This window comes from Acomys russatus, chromosome 19 (genome assembly GCF_903995435.1).
Source record: "Acomys russatus chromosome 19, mAcoRus1.1, whole genome shotgun sequence".
NCBI lineage: Eukaryota > Metazoa > Chordata > Mammalia > Rodentia > Muridae > Acomys > Acomys russatus.
This window is the reverse complement of record NC_067155.1, coordinates 60,025,778-60,047,532: the sequence shown is the minus strand read 5'-3', so window position 1 is coordinate 60,047,532 and position 21,755 is coordinate 60,025,778. Positions and strand designations below refer to the sequence as shown.

Genomic DNA, 21,755 nt, shown 5'->3' with positions numbered 1-21,755 from the left:
TTCCTTTGACTTGACTTGAACGGTGCTCTGGAGGGTGCTTGTTTCCCCATCGTGATACCAAAGGCTCCTTCATAAAAGATGCTCGCTGAGTCCCACTGTGGGAAGCTCAGCACCTATTTCCCACTCTACTGGCTTCATGTGAGCTAGTTTATAACCTTTCTGCTTTCCTCCCAAACAGGGAGGGTCATACACTAAATCACCCTCCACCTCACTGCTCATCAGACAGTGAAGATCTGGGGGTGTGAGGCAGTGTGGGTGGTTCCCACGGCTCAGGGTCCCTCTGGAAAATTCCTATTCCCCATCAGTAACAACATGGGAGGGATCTAAGTCCCCTTTTTTCCTTAGATCTTGTTTTACTCATTCTGGCAGAACAAATAATATGTCAGACACCAATTAAACATCACAAGTGTGTGTGCAGTTTGGGACCAGGCAGAGGCTCATGTCCTATGCTCACCACATGCAAGAGGTATGGCCAGGGGCTAGCGAGTGGGTTCCTCTGTTTCCATGTGAAATAGAGGTTTCATATATATCCTTCAGGATTTGGGGGGATAAGTATGTAACATTCATTTTTCTTAGGGTCTTCTTTGCCATCCATCAGAGTCCCTCAGTTCATAGTAATTTCTTACTGTTGGTTGCTATTTCCTTTAAAAATGTTTTAAATCTTATTTTTAAAAAATTTATTTATTGTATATGAAGGCTTTATCTGCAGAAGAGGGCATCAGATCACATTATAGATGGTTGTGAGCCACCATGTGGTTGCTGGGAATTGAACTCAGGACCTCTGGAAGAGCAGGCAGAGCTCTTAACCACTGAGCCATCTCTCTAGCCCCTTAAGTCTTATTTTAATTGACATCATCACTGAACCTATTTCTAGGGTACTTGTGCAACAAGTTGGGACTTTTTTTGTTCTTTTTGAGACAGAGTCTCATTATGTAACCTTGGTTAACATGGAACTTACCCTTGAACTCATAGAGAGCCACTGCCTCTGCCTTCTGAGTACTGGGATTAAAGCAGTGTGGCACCATGCCCAGCAAGTGCCACAACTCATGTACAATGTGTAGTGTCCCAATCTGGATGCTCAGCACATCCACCAAGCATTCTCCACTCCTCCACGGTGAGAGGAGTCAGCACCCTCCCTTGTGGCTATTTTGAAATACTCAGTACCATCACTCTGCCATGCAGCAGACCCCAGCCCTTACCATGTTGCTGCCTATCCTCTTCCACGTGCCATGGTGGTATTCTTAGGGTGTGACTGCCTGCGACTGCACCCTTGAGAGATTTAATTATATTGGGGGTATGTAGTGATAACCTCACAGAACTGACACTCTGCAGACATGTATTTGATTGACAGGTTTTGTATTACTCTTGAGAGAGGAGGGAGAGACAGAGATAGAGATAGATAGACACAGAGAGAGAGAGAGAGAGAGAGAGAGAGAGAGAGAGAAGGAGAGAGGAAGAGGAGGGAGGGAGGGGTGGTTGGGAAGTGAACTCTCCTTATTTCTGAGTCTGGACCAAAGAGGGGTTGACCTTGATGCATGACCATCTTGTCTGTTCCTCAGGGTCTTACCAGTGGTCAGCAATCTCCTCTGCGTCCCCCTTCACCACCGGAACCTGGTGCCTCATCTTTGATAAGTCCTTTTGGAAATTCGAGGCGAGAACAAAGGACTGGAATTTCTGGAGACCTCGCTCTTCTTGGCGCCTGTGAGGTGTGAAAAAGTGGGCGAGGGATCAGAAACACAGATCCCTTCCTTTAGCCACCCTGTCGGGGGGCCCTTCAGATGTCACCAACTGCCTTTTCTTCTGCAAGCTCTTGTTGCGTTGTGAACTATGATCAGGCTTGCCTGGTAATAGCTCTCTTTAACATGCTGAAACGGTTTTGCTGCCTCTCAAAGCTGACGATTAAATTCTGCTTGTTGTGTACTGCAAGGCACACAGTAGGTGTTTAACTCATTAAGTTCTCTTCCCTAGTCTCATCGTGCACACGTGCCCTCTCTCCACAGAGGATTCATGTTGTGTGTCAATGCTTACACACCCACACCCAATGCATTGCATCTTACTTAGAATATTCCTTAAGGTCCCAGATGAGGATGATGATGATTGTTTCCTACACTTTCCAACGGTGACATCACGCTTAGAATTGAATGCCTTTTCCTCATGATCAGTGTCTTTGGGACCAAGTGTGACCTCCACTGGTAGGCTAGCAAAGCCTTTGTATTCTAGCCTCTGCCTAGCTCTTGGGAGCGAGCCACAACTGACACTTGGTGGTCCCTTTTCTGTCCTCTGGGACTTGGCTTTTTTTTTGGAGCTCCTTCCTTTCTTAATCTCCTAGCTAGATTCTCTGGGTTTGGATGCTACTGCTTTGTCATGTGCAGGGCCTTGGGGATGAGACTTCTTTGAGTGTGTCGGTGTCATCATCTATGGGTCTAAAAAAGCCCCTCACCTGGAGGCTGTGGAGCTTAAATGGTGCATAACTGCCAAGTTCTTTTTTGTTTTTTGTTTTTGTTTTGTTTTGTTTGTTTGTTTGGTTGGTTTTTCAATTCAGGGTTTCTCTGCATAGCTGTGGCTGTTCTGGACTCCCTTTGTAGACCAAGCTGCCCTTGAACTCACAGAGATCCGCCTGCCTCTGCCTCCTGACTGCTGGGATTAAAGGCACGCACCATCATACCTGGCCTAATTGCCAAGCTCTTAGCTCAGAGATGGGGAACACTGCCTAACATGGTACCCCAGAGACAGCACTGCCATTCATTATCCTGAGAACGCTTCTTTCAGAAGGATGTTCAGATGGCTTTGCCAGGAGGGAGGGCACCAGCTCTCTGTGCTCCCTTAGCCCTCTGCTCTCCCCAGCACAGGCCCCCACTGCCCTGTGTGGTAGATTCTAGATGGTGAGCTCTGGGCAGGGAGTGTAAAGGGTCACTTGGAAGCCCTGGTGACATGGGCAAGCTCTTTGGGGCACATGGTTGCCTTAGTTAGAACAAGGAGGAGGATCTTCCTTAATGTTGACCTGCACTGATGGCATTCTGACCGTGTGTGACCTTCTTGCTCCTGTCAGAGTCCCCAGGTACTCTTCCTGCTTTGAGTATTTGAACGCATTCTCGCTGCCGCCTGGGACACCTCCCTCCCCAGCTACTTCTCTTCCTCTGCTTCCCTCAGGGTCATCCTAAAGTTACCTCAGCAGAGAGGACTTCCTGGACTACCCAACCTCAATCGGGGTCCCTGGTTTCTGGCCTCCTTCCCTTCACCTCCCCTTCTCTTTATCACCTCCTGTTTCTCCCCCTGCCTTCCCTCTTCCTGCTCTTCCCCCTTGTCACCTTCCTCCTCCCTTCCCCCCCCCCCCATCTCTCCCATCCCCCCATTTCTCCTCTCCTCTTTCTCCTTGGCTGTTTCTTTCCCCACTTCCTTCAATCCTCCTCCGACCTAACACCAGTTCTCTTCCCATGCCTCTATTTGTGTCTCTATAGATGCAGTGATTTTGTCTCTGTTTCCCAAGAGCCCCAGCGCTGGACATAGGCTGAACATGCAGTAGGTATCAGGTCCGTGTCCTTGCGGGGAACTGGACGTCTGTGTGCTCTTACTTTGTGAGGATTTCCATCTTGTCTTGTAGGCAGAAGCCTGCCTCCTGGGCTATGCTGTAAAACTTGGCCCGCATGCTATCACACACCCCGCTCTTGCACTGGATGATGTCACGATTAGCACGGCTGTTGACAAGAGAAACAATTAGCAAACGGGACCCAATGGATGCCTCCTGGTTCCCAAGTTCCCACTGGCCTTCCTGTGCCTAAGATGCCCTGGAGTGAGAACTCCTAGTATCCAACTGGGCTCTCTGTTACCGGGATCCTCCCTCAGCATCCCCTCTGGAGGCTGGAAGGGTAGGGGGTGGCTCAGGCCTTATAGGTGAGTCCACAGGAAGGCAGCTTCCACTGGGTCTAGCAAATGCCAAGGGTGGTGAACCTCTGGCTCCATCGCCACCCTTTCCCAGCCGTGTGGCTTTGAGAGGGACACTGCGTGCGGCCAACTCTCAGCCTGTTACTCTGTGAAATGAGACAATGCCTGGCAGGGCATGGGGGGGGGGGGCAGATAGACAGGACACAAATGTAGGACGCAGCCTGCAGTGCTGCAGAGGGGTTTCATGTCATTTTATGCTGTGCCACCCAGGATCTGTGAGACCCTTGTCCCTGTTCCCTGTCTATGGCTTCGGAGAGTCTGGCCTGCACTGAGCTTTTCTCATACCCCTGGGAGGCAGAGGACGCTGTGACTCTGGTGAGGTCGGCCTCCCCACCTGTCTTACCCCTTTGGTTTCTTCGGGGTCACCTGGATGTGGCTCTCTCCGCTTGTGGTGCTGGATCTCTCGCTGCAACACCAAGGGACAGTTTTGAGTTCTCCTAAGAGGTGCCGCTGAGGACCCTGCTGTCACATGCTGGTCCCCCAGAATTCAGGCTCAGGGGAGACCCTCATCTGGGCACCACAATTCAATGTACTTTGTCTCCAACCTTGGACCTTTCTCTTGTCGTGCTTTCTGCTGGGGGAGTGCTCCTCGTGCCCCTCCCACCATCTCTCCTGTTAATGTTGTTTCATGTTCCGAGGGGAGAGTCCTGCACCCTCAGACTCTTCAGTGTTGGGGTCGCATGCATATCTTCGTGGGGACAGGCGCACGCTGGTAAAGGAACAGCTGAGCATTCTCCCCTGTGCTGTCTTTGGCACTCTGCAGTCCAGACCTCCATTTCATTCGAGAAGACATTTTTCTAAGCAGGGTCCCTGAGACAGCTAGTCTTGGCTGTCAACTTGACTACACCCAGAATGAACTAGACCCGAAGCCACTGGGCATGCCTGTGAGGGTCTTCCCTTGACTGTATCGCGTAGGATGGGAAGACTCACACTGAATCCAGACCCTTTGCAGAGGTAGGAAGACCCACCTTAAATCTAGACCATGCTTTTTGGTGAGGCTATATATTAAAGGAAGTGGGAGGACGAGGCCTGCGCGCCCTTTTTCTTTCAGGAAAGACCATTTCCCATGCTGCTGAGGTGTTCTGTCACTGCAATTAGAACCCACTCTCACCCACCGAGATAGGAAAGACGCTCTCTTCAAGATTGCCAAATACAAATAGCCAAAACACTATGAATGTAATGTGTATAATTTCCAATTGTTTCATGGGTCTTCTTGCTGTATGTAGTTTATTATATATGTGTGTGTGATAATATAAACGTATAGTTAAAAAAAAAATAACCCACTTCTTCAAGCATCCAACATAAACTGAAGACCAACCGAGGTATCTAGCCTCGTAGACCGAGCAAGCACTGGACTTGGCTTTCCCTTGGGGGAGAAGGCTATCGTCAGCCTAGCAAGCTTACAGCCTTACCTCAGTCTGATAAACCCTCTTTAGCATTATAGATTCTTTCTACCAGCTCTGTTCCCAGAGAACTCTTGACTAATGCACCCCTGGGCTGAATACCCATATACCTCAGTTTTGGAGGCAGGTAAGGCTAGATTCAGGGTCCAGCCTGGTTGTCAATCGCCTCCTCTGTGGCCATTCAACTTACCATGTTCTTTGACTCTTTCTAGGTATGGACGGACTAGGTCCCTTGAGTGGCTGTTCTGCCGCGTGACTCTCTCTGGGCCACCTTCTATGAGGGGGTGATCATTCCCCAGATCAGATCCACTTTTCCCTGCTGCCTTTCTCCCACGACACTTGGGTATCAGTGTGTGTGTGTGTGTGTGTGTGTGTGTGTGTATGTGTGTATATGTGTGTGTGTGTTTGAGCACACATGTGCTGCATATGCGTGCTGTCATACCTTACTTTTAATGTGGGTCTTGGAGATTCAGACTCAGGCCTTCATGCTTGCATGAAAAACACTTTTTTTTTTTTAAACCAACTGAGCCATCTCCCTATCCCCTGTACCATTTTTGCTTTTGAGACAGGGTCTTACTCTGTAGCTCTGTCTGGCTTGAGATTCCCCATGTAGATCAAGCTAGCCTTGAACTCAGATACCCACCTGCCTCTACCTTCTGAGTGTCAGGATCAAAGGTGTGCGCCAATCACACCTGGCACACTCAGTGACATTTGTCTCATTAGCACTTGTTTACCTCCCTGTCTCCCCTTGTTTTTATAAGGTCTTGGGTTAAGGCTGTCTTACCCTCCTATGATGGTGGCTTCTCTGTGAGGTCTGGGGGGGGGAGGTAAAGCTGTGTACCCTCCTATGATGTTGGCTTACTTCCTTTCTGGCTTCATGGCTTTGGGGACTTGTGGGAGGTAGACCTAGCCATCTTTTAGAGCCCTTCCTAAAGTGAAGGCCCTGGTGTTTGTTGCTTTTTCTAGAAGCTTCTGGGGATTGGACCTAGAGGTTTTAGGCCTTGCAGGTGATGGGAAAGGTGTTATCTCACTTGGATAGGATGCAGGACCCCAGTAATAATGGACAGATAGACGGGAGATACTGTTATCAGAGTCCAACCAGCTGCCCTGACCCGGGCAGGTAAACCATGAAGAGGTCATGTTGGTTCAGACTTTTTTCCTGTAGACTGTTGTCTCCTCAGAAAGGAGGTGAGAGGCGAGGGATGTGGTGCCATCAGCTGCTGGGTAAGCAGACAGATGAGCTACAAAGACCCCTTTGCCTTCCTCAGTCTCCTTGTCTTGGCCCTCAGTGATTCCGAGCTTCCTTCCATCCCAGGCCCTGGGCGTGCGCGTTACCTCTGCTTCAACCCTGCTCCCGCATTTCCCCTCCTCACAGACAGGGTGGCTTATCTTTTCTATGCAGGTCTCAGCCCAGGTTAGAACCTTGGGGGCCAATGTCCTCCCATCCCTCCGACCACTTTCCCAGAGTACTCCCCACAGCTATGGCTCTGTGGCCAATCGTGGGGCTATTGAAGTGTATTACATTATCAGTTCTCAACTATAGGGAGACTCCAAGGGGACATGGAGGCACAGAGAGGGGGAAAAACCCCCTTTCATCTCTACTTAAACTAGTTTTTAGCTGAGAAGGAAGGAAATGGTGGGCGTTTGAGTATCACATGGCAACGGTGGGAGGGAGTCGCAAGAGTCATTCATACTCAGTGCCAGTGCAAATCACAGTGCTTGTTAGGCCCGCTGTCAAGTCCGACCATGTTTCATTCAGGGCCAAGGAAGCTCGGAGAAGACCATGCTCCAGGCCGGGAGGTAAAGCAACCTAGTAACCTCTATCACTGTAGATGACTTCAGAATCCTAATTTATCACGTGCGTTTGCGGCATCCTTCTGAAAGGCGTCCATGGGCGCCCTCGTACTAACCAAGGGCCCAAAGCAGAGGATGCTCCAGCTAGGTCTATGAGCCTACGGCGTTATTTATATGATCTGCTTATTGAAGCTTCCAGTCCTAGTGCCACTCCTGGTCCACCGAGGGGACCTAGGAAGGATCCAATCAGGACACTGACTCCATGTCACATAACAGACTACTCCAGTAAAGAGGTGCCATTCGCTGAGAGCGAGGTCCTCTAGGCCCATGTATATGTGCCCCACAGGGTGTCAGACTGCAGGTCTTGAACAGGTGAAATGAAAATTTAAAATAGGAGAGAAGGGGGTCACGCACCATGCTTCCCCTAAGTGTCTCCTCATGGACGGGAGTGTTTTGGAATAGAAACTTGGGGGAAAGTGTCTAGATGCTCAGCGTCGGCCCAGGAGCAAAAGGAGCTTGTTTGTAGAGAGGTCAAAAGAAGGGAAAGGTGTCCCTCCCAGCCCTTCTTCCTGGGCATCTGTGGGGTGGCCCTGGGCCAGGGACAGCTCCCCTGCCTCCCTGCCCTGCACCCACCTGCCTCAGGCTTCAGCATTTCCTACCTGTGCCTGTGGGTACTCTGCCACTCCTTCCACATATAATCGCTCTTGACTTGATTGACTACAGTCAGGAGGCTGCAAAGCAAGAGGGGCCCTTCATCAAAATGTTGGGCAGGTGCCCAAGGCAGAGCGGGATGCCTCCTCGGGCGGGATGCCTCCTCCCAGAGTGAGCTACAGGGCCACAGTGGAGGGAACACGTAGGGAGTTTGTTGAGAACATATGTTCTGGGCCACATGTCCATGGATTTGGTTGTGCTGGGCCAAGTTGTGCTCACAGATTGCCTCTGGACCCCCTAGTCATCACACACACACACACACACACACACACACACACACACACACACACACGTCAGGGTGGTCCACCCCTTTAGAGAATTTGAGAACCCTGGAAAAACATACATTGATACTGTAGAACTGCACCTAACTTAGGAACTCACAGACAACTCGATTATAGACACACACACACACACACACACACACACAATTATATACAAATTTTTAGAATTACAAACACACCTAGAATTTCACCTACATAATAATTACACACACATGTACAGACAGATGAAGCATTTGAAAAGCACACCTACAAGTTTACACTGACCTAGTGTTCCACACTCACCTAGCATTCCACTCACACCTAGAATCCCACACTCACATGTAGTTTCACATCTGTAGCATTGCACATGCTTCTGGTATTACTCCCCCCTCCCCAACACAAACACACTCACACACACACCAGCATCCACACAGAAGCCCAGAGCTACACTCCCTGTGGAATTCCATACACACAGTAGAATTTCCAAGACTCTGAGACAGTGCCCACTTGAAAGGATTACTAGAAACCAGGGCTATGTTGGAGGTTCTCTAAGATGAAGTCTGGACGCCGATGTTTTCATGGACACACAGGTTCTAAGAAGAAGCCATCTTCCTGTAGCCTGCCCACTGGCCTCCAACGTGAGCTGATGTGTGTGAAGGAAGCTAAGGCTTTCCCTGTCCCCATTAGTCTCATGGGAGTTTCAGTAGCTGAAGAATCAGCGAGGAAGGGCAAGTTCTACAGTTTCTCTGTAACTACCGTTACCATGAATTGAATACAGAGTCCATGGGACAGATCTCCCTAGAGTTGGACACTTTGTAAACCACATGGAAGGCATCCTGTTTTTGTCTGTGAGGTTGGCTGTGCTGAGTAGGTTTTGTTTTGTTTTGTCAACTTGACAGAGCTTAGAGCATTTGGGAGGAGTGAGCCTCAGTTGACAAGATGCCTCCATAAGACTGACCTGTAGGTGTGTCTTAAGGGAATTTAATTAATGACTGAAGTGGGAGGGCCAAGCCCACTGAGGGTGGTGCCATCCCCTAGGCAGATGGTCCTAGGCTCTATAAGAAAGCCTGGGGGCAGAAAGCCTGTAAGCAGCATCCTTTCACAGCCTCTACTTCAGATCCTGCCCTGACTTCCTTCAGTGTTGGGCTGTGACATAGGAGTTATAAGCTGAAACGAACCCCTTTCCTCCCTAAGTTGGTTTTGGTCAGTGTTTCATCACAGCGATGTAGTGCAGACTGGAACAGTTGATGATGGTGACAGCTGATTCACCTGTCCCAGCAGAATGCCGTAAAGACCCGTGGCTCCTGTATAAGGAACCAAAGTAATCCCTGTCTCCCTCCCCACTGCATCTGTTGGCTGCTAACTGTATGCCAGGAAGGAGCTGGAATGCTAACAAATGCATTATCTCTCTCTAAATGCTCTAAGGACTCATTGAGACAGCCATAACTTCCAGAACATTCATAGTACTTTACAAGAACAGTATGGCTCACTAACCTCACAACAACCATTTTGGATAGGTTGCTAAGGGGCTTCATTCTGCAGAACTGCAGCGAGACTCAGGTGAGACAATGCGCCTGGTACTACACAGAAACTGAATGATGGGACGGAGATGTTCCCTAGTCTCTCAGGTTCCAGAGCCTTGCCTTGCTGCTTCGCAATCTCATTTTACAGATGAGAAGACAGAAGCTTGAGGGGGGTGGGCAGGCAGGGACACCTGTCCTCCAGCATCGGACTCCAGGTGGGTACCAACCAGACTCAGAAACCTTTACAAAAAAGGAGGTGTCTCTCCGCATGGATATTTGTCTGCGTCGTCAGTCACTAGTGCTGACCAGGCAAGTGTCTTATGCACCAACACTGTCTCAGAGTGCCTGCAAGTGCCACCGTAGGAGGCAGCTTTGAGTTGAGGCTGCAGCAGACAGATTCGTCATCAACAGGCAGAGGTGGGGTGTGATGTATTCGCAAACATTGGGCGAAGTGTAATTACAGCAGTAACAAAAAGCGGTAAGTCATAGTGGCGTCCCAGTAGGCTGAGGCTCATGAGGAACCTCTTCTTGGCTTCATTTATTTTCCGTAAGTAATTTGCTTGCTCAGAGGGAGTCAGATGTGAGGAGGGAACTCTGACTCCAGCCCGCATTCCCTCTGGAGCATTTTTGGAGGCCACGGGTCCATGGCTGAGGCTTTTCACCAGAAGACAGACAGCTCAGGTTCAAGGTCAACACTGCCCTTTTACGAGCCGGTTGTTCTGGTTGCTGCTTGGGGTGTCCAGAGGTAAAAGAATAAAGACCCTTCCCAGCGGAAGTCGTCTGCCGCCATATGCTTTTCTCTGCCCCATCTTAGCCGTGCTTCTGTTCCATGTTGGTGCTGTGGTGCTTCGGACCACGATTGCACATGGCTGCCCACATCCTCCTCCCTCCCACTCCCGCCCCCAACCCTGTGTGTCTGTCACCTTTGACAGATAGGCCTTTCCCCATGATTTTATCCCAAAGAAAGAAAAAAAAAAAAACAAAAAACAAACAAAAAAACAAAAACCTGATTCTCAGGACTACCCCTGACTAGATCAGTACCCTCTCTGGCCCTTTCTGAGATAGGGTCATGCTATGTAGCCTAGGCTAGCTTCAAACTCAAGATCCTCCTGCCTCACTCCCCAAAGTAATGAGATTATAGGCATATGCCACCATGCCCATTTTATTTTTGATATCTCCCTGCCTTTTTCTGTAGTGCTGGGGATGGTGGCCAAGGCTCTGCATATACTAGCCAAGAGCTCTACCACTGGGCTACCTGTAACCCAAAGCTCCTATTTTTTCTTTTGTTTATATTTGGCAACTCCGTGCCCGGACACAATGTATCTTTATCATATTGGTCCCACCTCCCTCCTCCCAGCCCTTATACTAAATACCCCTCAATACATCTTCTTCCAACCTCCGTATCTTCTCTCTTTCTGCTGCCTGTTGGCTCATCTTGATGGCTTGGTCTTGCCCGGATCTTATGCATGTCATTATAACTGCAGTAAGTTTATGAATGCAACAGCCGTGCCACACCCATAAGGCAGGGTTTCAAGGCACACTGCCCCGCCCTCTAGTTCTGAGTCTCTCTACTAACTACTGACCACTGCAGAAGAAGCTTCTTTGGGCAACAGTGAAAGCAGTATTGTTTGTGCAACACACACACACACACACACACACACACACACACACACACACACACACACACACATATATATATGTCTTAGGTTTCTAAGTTTCCCTTGAGCACACACACATCCACAAACACTCACAAGAAGGGTGACCAGCTGCAGGACCCCTGACAGGCCTCATGGTGGCATGTCAAGGCAGGTGCTTTTGAAGTTGGAAAGACCTAGGTGTAGGCAGTTTGAGTCATCTTACCGTTCACCAGCTCTGTGTCCGTTAGAGTCATTTAGCCCCTCTCAGCACTGTTCTTTTACTTGTAAAGACAGCAGTTCCCACCACGGGGGCTGTTGTAAGAACCCAGGGTGGGTGCCCACATACAAAGGGCACAGCTCAGCATTTGGGTCAGAGGTTGGTAACTGCTGCTGCTGTCACCATTTGACTGACACCCTTGACCTGCCCAGGGAATCATGATCACATACCTGGGAGCTTTCTTTTGCATCATCATCATGATCGCTCTTCGGGCGTCTTCTCGGACCATTTCCAGGAGCTTCTGCAAGTCTGATGGGAACGGGAGACGTCACACTTGACTTGGGAGTCAGGTTGGTGTCTAGATCCCGTGCCCAGCCTGGGGTTGCTTCTGCCTCTGGGACTCAGGGGGCCAGACAGGGATCCTACTGGGCCTCAGAAGGGTCAGCTCATATGGTCTGCTGGGTTACCTAATCTGACCATGTCACTGCTTAACTAAAACTATTTCATGATTCTTTAAATTTTCCCTGGCAACAGGGCTCCACCTGACTGAAGAGACATTGAAAGATCTCTTAAAATTAATTCATTATTTTTTTTGCATGCACCATGTACCAGTTTCCACGTGTATGTGCACATATTCCTGTGTGTGCATGCACGAGGTCAGAGGTCGACATTGGGTGTGTTTTATCTCTACCTTATGCTATTGAGAAAGAGTCTGTGACAGAAGCTGGGGCCCTCCTCCTCCTGTGTCATCCTGTGGGGGCGCTGAGGTTGCTGGCAGCTACCACCACACCTGGCTTTTTATGTGGGTGCGGGAATCGAACTGGTGCCCTCATGTTTGCATGGCAAGCAGTTTACCGACTAAAGCCGCCTCCTTAAAGATCTTACACTCTGCATCAACCAGAGAAAACTGTCTCAGGTCCTGACAAGAAATCTTATTTGGGAAACGCTAACTGATTCTTTTTCAAACTGGTGATTTTTCAGCCTGAATCCAGATCACAAACGTACTTTGCTTGATTTGAAGAAAGTGTGAGCCTTTAAAAATGAAGCGTTTGTATAAACATCCAGACCCTACACATGAGCACATTGTCCTCCTTTCTGCCACATACTGGCTGATGTTCAGACAGGCCTGTGGTTTCCAGCCCCCGTCACCATGCCACTTGACCCTTGTCATGATTTTGATTCAGAATCCCCTCTGTGTGCTGGAGGCTTGGTTTCTGGTTTGGGCGGCCGTTCAGAATGCTGGCATGGGTCATGAGGGCACTGAGCTCACCAGTGGGTTACCCAATAGTGAGTTCATTCTGAATGAGCTGCTAGGAGGCGAGGTGTAGCCCAGTGAAATAGGTTAGTGGGGGGCTCATCTTACAGGGCTCGCCTTGTTCCATCCCCATCCTTTCTGCCCTCTCAGCTTCTTGCCACTGTGAGGTGGGATTGTCTGTGTGATGCTCTCCCTCATCATGTCCCAGAAACCATGATGCCAGTGCCATGAAGTGAAGCCCCACCCCATGGCACAACAAATCCCCCCTCCCTCAGGCAGTCTCCTTGGGTGTCTTAGTGATGGAAACTGAGGAAAGTGACACTTACCTTCCTACTCAAATGCTCTGTTCTGTATACTATGCAAATATTTCTTGAGGCCTGGCCCCTGTGAGCTGAATCTTGTCTCTCAAATGATATGCTGAATCACCAAACTCCAGGACTTCAAAATGTCATGTGATGCAAATTGGAAGTGGTGTGTGAAGATGAGGTCACACTGGAGTGTGGTGGGCTTGCGTTCTGGTGTGACTGGTACCCTTGGAATCCAAGGAGAGCGTGCTGTGTATGTGGTGACAGAGGTAGAGGTGACGTGTGTGATGCATCTATGGAGGGATGTCAAGCCTTCCCATAATCCACCAGTTAGAGAAGACTAGAACAAGGGAGGTTGAGCCCCTCCTCCCTGACCCTATGATTTTGGCAGCCAGGCACCTACAACTCTGAGGCAATACATTGCTGTGTCACAGTGGCCTGGGGAGCTAATACACTGGTTGACACCCTGGCAAGTTACAAAGTGATGCAGAGTGAGATGTGTGTTTCACAGAGGGGCGTTAAATGAGCGCCAGTATTTGACAAGGGCACATTTGCAGCCCCCACTCTTTCCTGCTCCTGGGGGGGGGGCCTGCCTCTTAACAAAACCACTACAAAACGCCTTGTCCTCAAGGCCATAGCTGTCCAAGGTGTGAACCATCACTGGGCGGGTTGGTCACTTGGCAACTGTCCAGAACTTCTCTCCAGATTTAAAAACAGAGAGAGGGAAAGAGAAAACACACATGGACAGAGCCACTGGCAGAGAGAAGGGGAGACTTCTGAAATAGTTTTCAAATACCTTTGGGACTCAAGGAGGAGACAAGAAGGAATTCATGAAAATTGAGCATTTGAAGGGAGAGTGATAAGAACATATTGTTAGGTTTGCCTCAGAACAAACATGTTACATAGCTGGCCTCACTTAGTGAAATGTCATATATATATATATATAAAATAAACAGGGTCTCATGCATCCCAGGGTGGCCTTAAATTCATTTGCAATCAATCACGTCTGGTTTATGAAGTCCTAAGGAATTGATCCAGGGCTTCCTGCATGCCTGACAGGCACTCTACCAACTGAACTACATCTCTACCCCTTGTATTAGAGATGTCGTCTTTCACTTTCTTTATAGTTTGGAAGATATCAGCAATGCTGTCTCTGAACATGCAGTGGGGCTGACATACATTCCGTGTAGTCATCACATTATCCATCCTTTTCTCTGGTGTCCCTGTGTGTGTGTGTGTGTGTGTGTGTGTGTGTGTGTGTGTGTGTGTGTGTGTGTGTTTCTGGGAGTTGAACCTGGGTCTTAATATCTCTGGGATTCTGGAAGCTTCTCTGCTACATCTGGCAGGAAGCTGACCTGTGGACTCCCACACACATTGCTGTGGCCTTGTGCACTGATCTCCTGAGACTGTGGTTGCCTTTTGCCTATGGGGTTTCCGCTCCAGGCTGTGAGTTCCTTGAGGTCTGAGTCTGATTTCATTGAGGTTTCTGTGGGTAGCAGCTGTCAGTGTGCACGGAGCGAGTGAACAGCAGCGATGACAGAGGAGGAGCCTGTTTGGGAGCCTGGGAAGTGAATTTAGGCAAATGGCAGTGGAGGCCCTCGCTGTGTCTAGCCTCTTACAAACTCTATCAGTAGGCACCGGGGAGGAAGATTAGCATTCCTTAGCAACCTAGAGCTACCCGGGCTGTGCCAAATGCCATAGTTCAGGCACGACCACCTCTACTGCCAATCCGTGGACAGACTCCAGCTGAATGGAGTCTTCAGTTTTGCCTGGTCGTGTCCTCTCCCCACCAAGTGGAATCTTGAGGCTTCTGAAAGTTACCCCAGCTTGTATGGAAAGGCCATGGGGCGGAATCTCCCTATGGAAGAGATGGTCCTGTAGTGGATGCTTACAGGGCTGCGGGGCTGGTGTGATCCGTGGCTCAGAGCAGTGCCACCCTAAGTCTTCAACTGTTGAATCATATCCACAGAGAAGAGAAATCTTGACTCCTCCTCTGTCTTCCTCCCCTGGCACGTCTAAGAACTGAACCCTTAGTGACCAAGCCAACTTCTTCTTTTGGAGGGCATTGTTTTCTGTGTGTGTGTATCCTGAAGCGAGCAGAAAAGGGTGTTTGATTTCCCCCAGAGCTGGAGGTGCAGGCAGCTGTGAGTCTTCTGACATGGGGCTGGGATCCCAAACTCTGGTCCTCTGCAAGAGCGGCCCTTATTCTGAACCCTCGGTCTTCACACCTGGCCCTTTTGTTTTATGGTCTCTTCTGAGGGATTGCAATGAATAATGCCAGACTCTCATCTGAGTTACTATTCAAGTCTTTCTCTCTCTCCTCGGGGTCCCAGGCCCAGCAGGAAGAATGGGTTAGGATTTGGTTTTAGGGAGGTAGGGTGGATCAGTGGAGAGGTGGGAACCCATCATCCCCTGGGATCTGTACCACACAGCCCTGGACTGTAGACTCCCCCAGAAGGCATGCTGCTTGGATGGAAGCCAGGAATTCAGCGTCAATTTGAGGAGGGTTTTAAAGGCAAGGAGAGGCTGGGAAACAAATCTGCTTTTGTCAAGGCTGCGACAAACAGAATGGAGGTGAAGATGGAAGTGAAAGGAAAGAATGGAGCGGCTCAGAAAGAAGAGCTTTCCCCAGAGACAGATCCCCGGGTGGAAACACTTATCAGCAATGGCTGTCTATCTAGTGTGCAACAGGCTGAAGGCAGGAAATAGCACACCCAGGCCTGCAGGAGTCTCCCCTCCCTCCCATTTGCGCTTTCTTGGTAACTTTTATTCTTTTTCTATCTGGAAGGGGAAATTTTTTTCCCAGTTCTTTTTCCCAGCATCCTTTGCAGTTAGCTTTGGTCCTACGACTGAGTTCTAGACAGTGAGGTTTTAATTCTTGCTTTCTCTCTCTCCCTCCTCTTTCCTCCTCTCCTTATACCATGTGGATTCCAGGATCCCAACTCAGGTAATCAGGCTCAGTATCAAATACTTTTGCCTGCTCATCCATTTACGTCCTTGAGATTTTAGAAGTGTGGTGTGGAGCTACGGAGAAGGCTGCTTACCACACCTGGGTGTGGGCACCTTTATACCTTGCCTAGCTCCTTCTGCTTCAGACACAGGACATGGATGTGATGGTTAGAGCTCTGGCAGCCGTTCTGGACCATGAAGTGATACTGAGGTTGGCCAGCTAAAAATATGGAACAAAGATCTGTAACGACACTGTTGAAAGCCACTTTTAATCTACCCTTGCTCGGCCTTCTTTAACTGTAGGAAGATACAGACTTTGATCTTTTTAAAGTCACTGCTTTTGTTTCAGGCCTCTGTACTAATTAACCAAAAGTACCCCGTTGGTGCCATGAGATGAAAACAGTAAACTAAAATGAAGACCTCAATAAGACCTGATACAAAGCACCAAGAGTTTTGAAAAGAAGAGGAACCAGGTGGATCAGGTCAGGCGTCTTAGGGGAAGAACCAGCCGCAGGTGTCAGGGGACAAAGGAAGTGGCGTAGGCTGATGCTTTTCTTGAACAGAGGAAGGGTCTACTGGTGAGGTGGGGCTGCTCAAGACACAAAGCAGCAGATGCAAAGCCAGTTATCAGCATCCTGAGCAAGTTGTCTTAGAGGCCACGGTCATCACTGAAAGATGCTGCACTGGGGGGTGGGGAGATGGTGCTCACCATGTCCAGTGCTTAACTTACAAAGTTCTCTCCAGATCAACGTGGAGAAAAATCAGTGAGCGGGGGCCAGGGCGAGGAGTAGGCAGCCTGTTAGAAAGCTGTCACGCTTTGAACCCCCTTCCCCAGCCTTGTCTCTTCGGGTCTCAGCTTCAGTGGTCAGAGGTGAGAGAGGTTTCTGTGCACTGTCTTAGCTGAGCTGTCACTGTCACGGCTCTGACCTGGTAGGGAGACGGAGCCCCGTTACGAGCTCGTCGGCACTCACTGTCACGGTCCTCTGAGTACATGTGATCCTAGCCACCTTGTGCTCCCAGCTTCCTTGTTTACCACCCATCTTTACCTTCTTAAGTGCACTGTCACCTTGTTCCTCCCATATCGTGGCTGCCTGACACTCATGCGCTGAAGGAAGAAGGTTGGAGAAATTCCTTCTCTGTTTTAGCCGGTGCCTTTGTCTAGAGAGTAGCTTTGAGAGCTCCGGGTCTCCCTTGGGCCCCCACTGACATGTCTGACTCCTTCTTGTACTCCAGGAGGAGGTTTGCTCACTTTTGGTTCTAATAGCCGGGGCACGATCCAGACGCCAGGTCTACTATGACCTCCTTGACTCCAAATAGCACCCAGTCCTTGCCAGATCTTCCCAGGCCAGCCCTGGCTCGGCTCTTGGACTTGACCTTCCACCTTGTCTGAGGCAGGATCTCTTTGTCATTTTCCTAGTATGTACATGAGGCCCAGTGGCCCATAAGCTGCTCCTGGGAATTCTTGCCTTGGCCTCCATGATCTCTGTGGGAGTGTTAGGATTGCAGACACTTGAACTACGCATCTGGCTTTTATGTGGTTCTGGGGATTTGAACTCTGGACCTTGCACTTGCCCACAGAGGCTCTGCTACACATCTTTTTATATTTTCTCAGTGCAGGGAATTCTGAGAGTGAATATTGGACATAACTTGTAGAACCTGGTTTCTCTTCCTGAGGTCTGAGGTCTCCCTACTCTTGAATGGTATTGATCATTTTTGGATTTCTTCCTTAAACGAAGACCCACAGCTTTCAGTAGATTCCTAAGGCATCTAAATTGAATTGTGAGCTGTTATAAAGGTGGACTGATAAGAGAAAACATAGACTTGTATGCAAAAATGTGTATTTGTGGCCCTTCAGGTTCAGACTAGGGAAGGACAGGGACAAAGGCTGGGCATGTCTTCTCCTGGGTTGATGGGAACATTTTAAAGTCAGATTGTGACAACAGATGCACAGGTATGTCAACCCCATAAAATGGTTGGCTTGTACATTTAACAATGTATGGTTAAAGTGAGTGGTGCCTTGAGCTAGATGTGGTAGCTTACACACACCTTTAAGTCCAGCAGTGTTCAGGAGACTGAGGCAGGAGGCCTGTGACTCACAGGACATCTTGGGCTACGTAAGCATGTGCTGTCTTTCTCTTACATACAAAACAGCCCAAGCTTGAGCAAAAGCTACACATCTATAAATCTGTGTAAAAATCAGATACAGAATTTGAGGGACGTGGAAGCAATATGGTAGACATACCTTGATCGTAATTTCTGTATTTGTGAAATGTGGATAAGGATAAGATTCTATATAAACCGAGGCAAATAAAACATTTTAAAGGTGTTATGAAGGCAAATAGCGATTGTGGCTGTGTCCCTGCAGGGGAATGGCTCAGCGTGAAACAACTTATAGGGAGGGAGGGCGGGGGGCATGGGCAGGAGCCAAGGATGTTGAATAAAGCAGGTGTTGGAGAACTTTGACCTCTGTGTCTCTGCTGAGAGGAGCTGGAGGCGGGGGAATAGAGCGTCAAAGACCTTGGGATATAGAGGCAGGCGGCTGAGGTGGGGTCTTAGGTGTGACTTACGGGCATGGAGAGTTTCTTCCTCTGGCTTAGTGGAAGATGACTCATTGTCCTCAATGTCTTTGCTGCCGGTGACTACACTTGGGGGCTCGTCAGAGCCAGGGTTCACGGAAAGCATGCTGCTCTGGGGAGAAGACGCCCCGCTGGTCCGAGACAGACTGAGGGTGGAGCCTCGCCTGCTGAGTCTGCGGCTGGCTGTGCGCATGGCAGGGACTTTTAGTTTCTTGGTCTGAAGGAGAGAGGAAAAAGAGGGATAGCAGGAGGGATGAAGAAAGGAAGGGGGAGGGAGAAGGAGGGAGGGGGAGGGAAGGGAATGAGGAGAAGGGAGGGAGGGAAGGAGAGTTGATGGAAGAGGGAGGTGGGAGAGTGGAAGAAAGGAAGATCGGGAGGGAAGAAGGGAGGATGTAAAGGAGGAGGGAGGGAGGGAAGGAAAAGGAAAGTGGCATCTCTGATCTCTGCTGAGGTCAGTGTGAAGGGCCAAAGGACACTGACTTGCGCCCCACTCCTTCTAAGCACTTGGACACAAGCTAGACCTAGAGCAACTGTTTTCACCAACCATTAGAAGGCATTCCTTTCTCTGTGTCACTGGAAGTGCGCCTGCCCTTGTACTGATGATTATGCCCCCTAAGATACCACAACGCGATTTAGCCTTTCCCTGAACCTGGAGCTAGGCTGGCATCCAGCAATCCCTGGGAATACCCGTCTCCACCACTTCTCCCAGCAGTGCCCGGGTTACAGCACACGTTGCTGTGCCGGGTTCTTAGTGTAGGTGGTGGGGGATTTGAACTCAAGTCCCTATGCTTGTGCGGCCAGACTTAACTCACTGAGCCATCTCCTTAGCCCCAGAAATAATTTTGAGAGCTTTTAAAATGAAAGTGCTTGAGAGACACAGGTTGATGTCAACTTTATATGAGACTCATGTTCACCGTGCCAGGGAGGAAGGGAGCAGGGAGCAGAGGGGGCCCTGAAGGCCACACGGAGATGTATCACCGTGACACCAGGTGGGGAGAATTACACTCAGCTGGTTTGTTTGTGGGAATCAATTGCCTTGAAGCAGAGGGTGTTAGTAATGTTTTGATCAATTATCTTGTAGGGTCTTGACCATAGGCAGAACTTTCCTGCACCAGAAGCAGGGAGGGATTTCTTGGTTGCACAGAGGAAGGGAAAAGGTGGGGGAAAAGGGGATAGGTAAGACTGCGAGCAAGGCTTCGCCTCCCATTTCCTCCTCTGCCTCCCATTTCCTCCTCTGCTTTGCTCTGTTCCCCAAGTTTCCTGGCACAGTTTTGCACAGTCAGAAGAAAGTTTCAGCGTGTGACAGCTGGAGTCTGGACTGCGTTTGTCCAGGTCTCCAGGGCAGCACACGGGTCACATAATGATGGCCATGGAAGGAAAATTCAGTAGTGAGAGCTTACATCAGTCAGGAAGCTTCCTTTGTCCTGACTTTGCAGCTTGGCCAGGAGCTTGTCAGCCTGACAGGACACTCCACACCCCTTGCCACCCTATGAGAGAGGATGTCAGAGCTCAGGGACAGCACATACACTCAGAGGCCACCACATCCCAGAGCTGGAGAACAGATTCTAGGCCATCGTTGACCATGGCTGAAGGTTTAACAGCCTGTGTCTGGGCTTGGGGTGGGGTCTTGCAAGGAGCCCTGGTCTCCGAGCTGGGGGTGGGGGTGGGGGCTAGAGCACTATGCCTCAGTGCCCTCACTTATAAAACAATGAGGATGCGCTGAGGTGACCACAAAAGGGCATTGGTATCCACAGTCCTATGTGCACCTCCCCTGAGCTGGAATTTCATCTTGTGCTCCTGAGGTTGTCATTTATTAACATTCAATTATCTACCCCAGCCAGGGGACCCGGAGTGAAGGGCTGACACTTCTGGTTGAGAGCAACAGGAAGATGAGATGTGCTGGGGGACATGGCCAGCTTCAGGGTGTCATTTGTCCTTCAGCGCTCTCTGACTTAACTCAAGTCCACACGTGCTTTTATCGCTTTCACGGTTTGCTCAGGGTGACATGACCCAGCTGCCAACTTCTGCCTCAGGAGGGACTGGCTGTCTTTTTTTTTTTTTTTTAAATAGGGGAAGATTTAAATAGGATAAAGATCCCTGAGTGAACCTTTATGTTTTCTAAGAAGCAGGGGTTGGATGCCCACGGGAAGACATATTTAGCCACCCATTTTTGTTGTTGCTTTTGGTTTTGTTTCTTTAAATTTGGAGATTTTTCTAGAAAGACCTAAGTGCTTGGCTTTTGTTCAAAATAATGGACCCAGGGCTCCTGTTTGCATGTGGTGATGTGGGTCCCCCAGCCTTCCCTTCGGCTAGGCTTCATTTTGCCTTATACCTCACTCCTCCCTGCTGTGTTCCACGGAACCTGATTTCTTTTTCTCACTGACAAGATTTCTCATCTTTGGGAACACTGCTTGCTACTGATTAGGTCTATGCATACCAAAGACCCACGGGGGACTGTTGGCTAGAATCTCTTTATAGATCCCCATTTTATAGAGGGATAAACTGAGGTCAGGCAAGGAGAAACGGCTTGTCCAAGGTCATAAATTGGAACCAGCCAAAGTGGCTGCTCCAGTGTCCTGCCATTCTCACCCCCCAGAGTGCACCATGCCACTGACAGGGTGTGATTATGAGAATTCAACAGCAGCAGTACTGAACATTCTGGAAGGACTCATGGCTCCTGATGCCTTGTGTGTCTCTTGAGATAGATGCACACCGTGTCTCCATAGCAACTTTGTGTGAGAAAACAAAGGCTCTTGCTTTTGTGTCTGCCAGGATGCTGATGAAAGAGCAGGGAACAGGGAAATTGTCCTATCCTGCGGAATATGACTCTGAAGAACCCTGTGTTTGACACATAGACCCAAGGTGAACCCCAGTCCAGCTGTGTGACCCCATGCAAGTCATTTGACCTTTCTGAACGCCAACTACTTCTCCCATCAAAGTGTGAGAGCACAGTGCCCAATGAGACACAAGGAAGGAAGCATGAAGTAACATTTAATGAAATTGGCTGGTCTGTCAGTGTGACAAGAAGTGCTTCTAAAGTTTGCACATATTAGTTTCTCTCTCTCTCTCTCTCTCTCTCTCTCTCTGTGTGTGTGTGTGTGTGTGTGTGTGTCTAAGTCAGAGGACAACTTGAAGGAATTGGTTTTCTCCTTCCCCCATGTGGGTCCTGGAGACCGACCTCAG

At 49.4% G+C, this 21,755-nt stretch overlaps 1 protein-coding gene across 1 annotated transcript in view; it reads right to left on the bottom strand.

The window, feature by feature from the left end:
- The window catches only part of Ccdc60 (coiled-coil domain containing 60), a 53,990-nt gene that overhangs the window by 6,830 nt on the left and 25,405 nt on the right, over positions 1 to 21,755 (bottom strand). Inside the window, exons 6-11 of the mRNA XM_051162156.1 lie at positions 18,564 to 18,789; positions 11,718 to 11,796; positions 7,799 to 7,870; positions 4,286 to 4,348; positions 3,573 to 3,695; positions 1,568 to 1,699 (exon numbers count right to left, since the gene is read on the bottom strand). Of these exons, the coding sequence (XP_051018113.1) occupies positions 1,568 to 1,699; positions 3,573 to 3,695; positions 4,286 to 4,348; positions 7,799 to 7,870; positions 11,718 to 11,796; positions 18,564 to 18,789 (695 nt within the window). The remainder of the gene's footprint in view (positions 1 to 1,567; positions 1,700 to 3,572; positions 3,696 to 4,285; positions 4,349 to 7,798; positions 7,871 to 11,717; positions 11,797 to 18,563; positions 18,790 to 21,755) is intronic.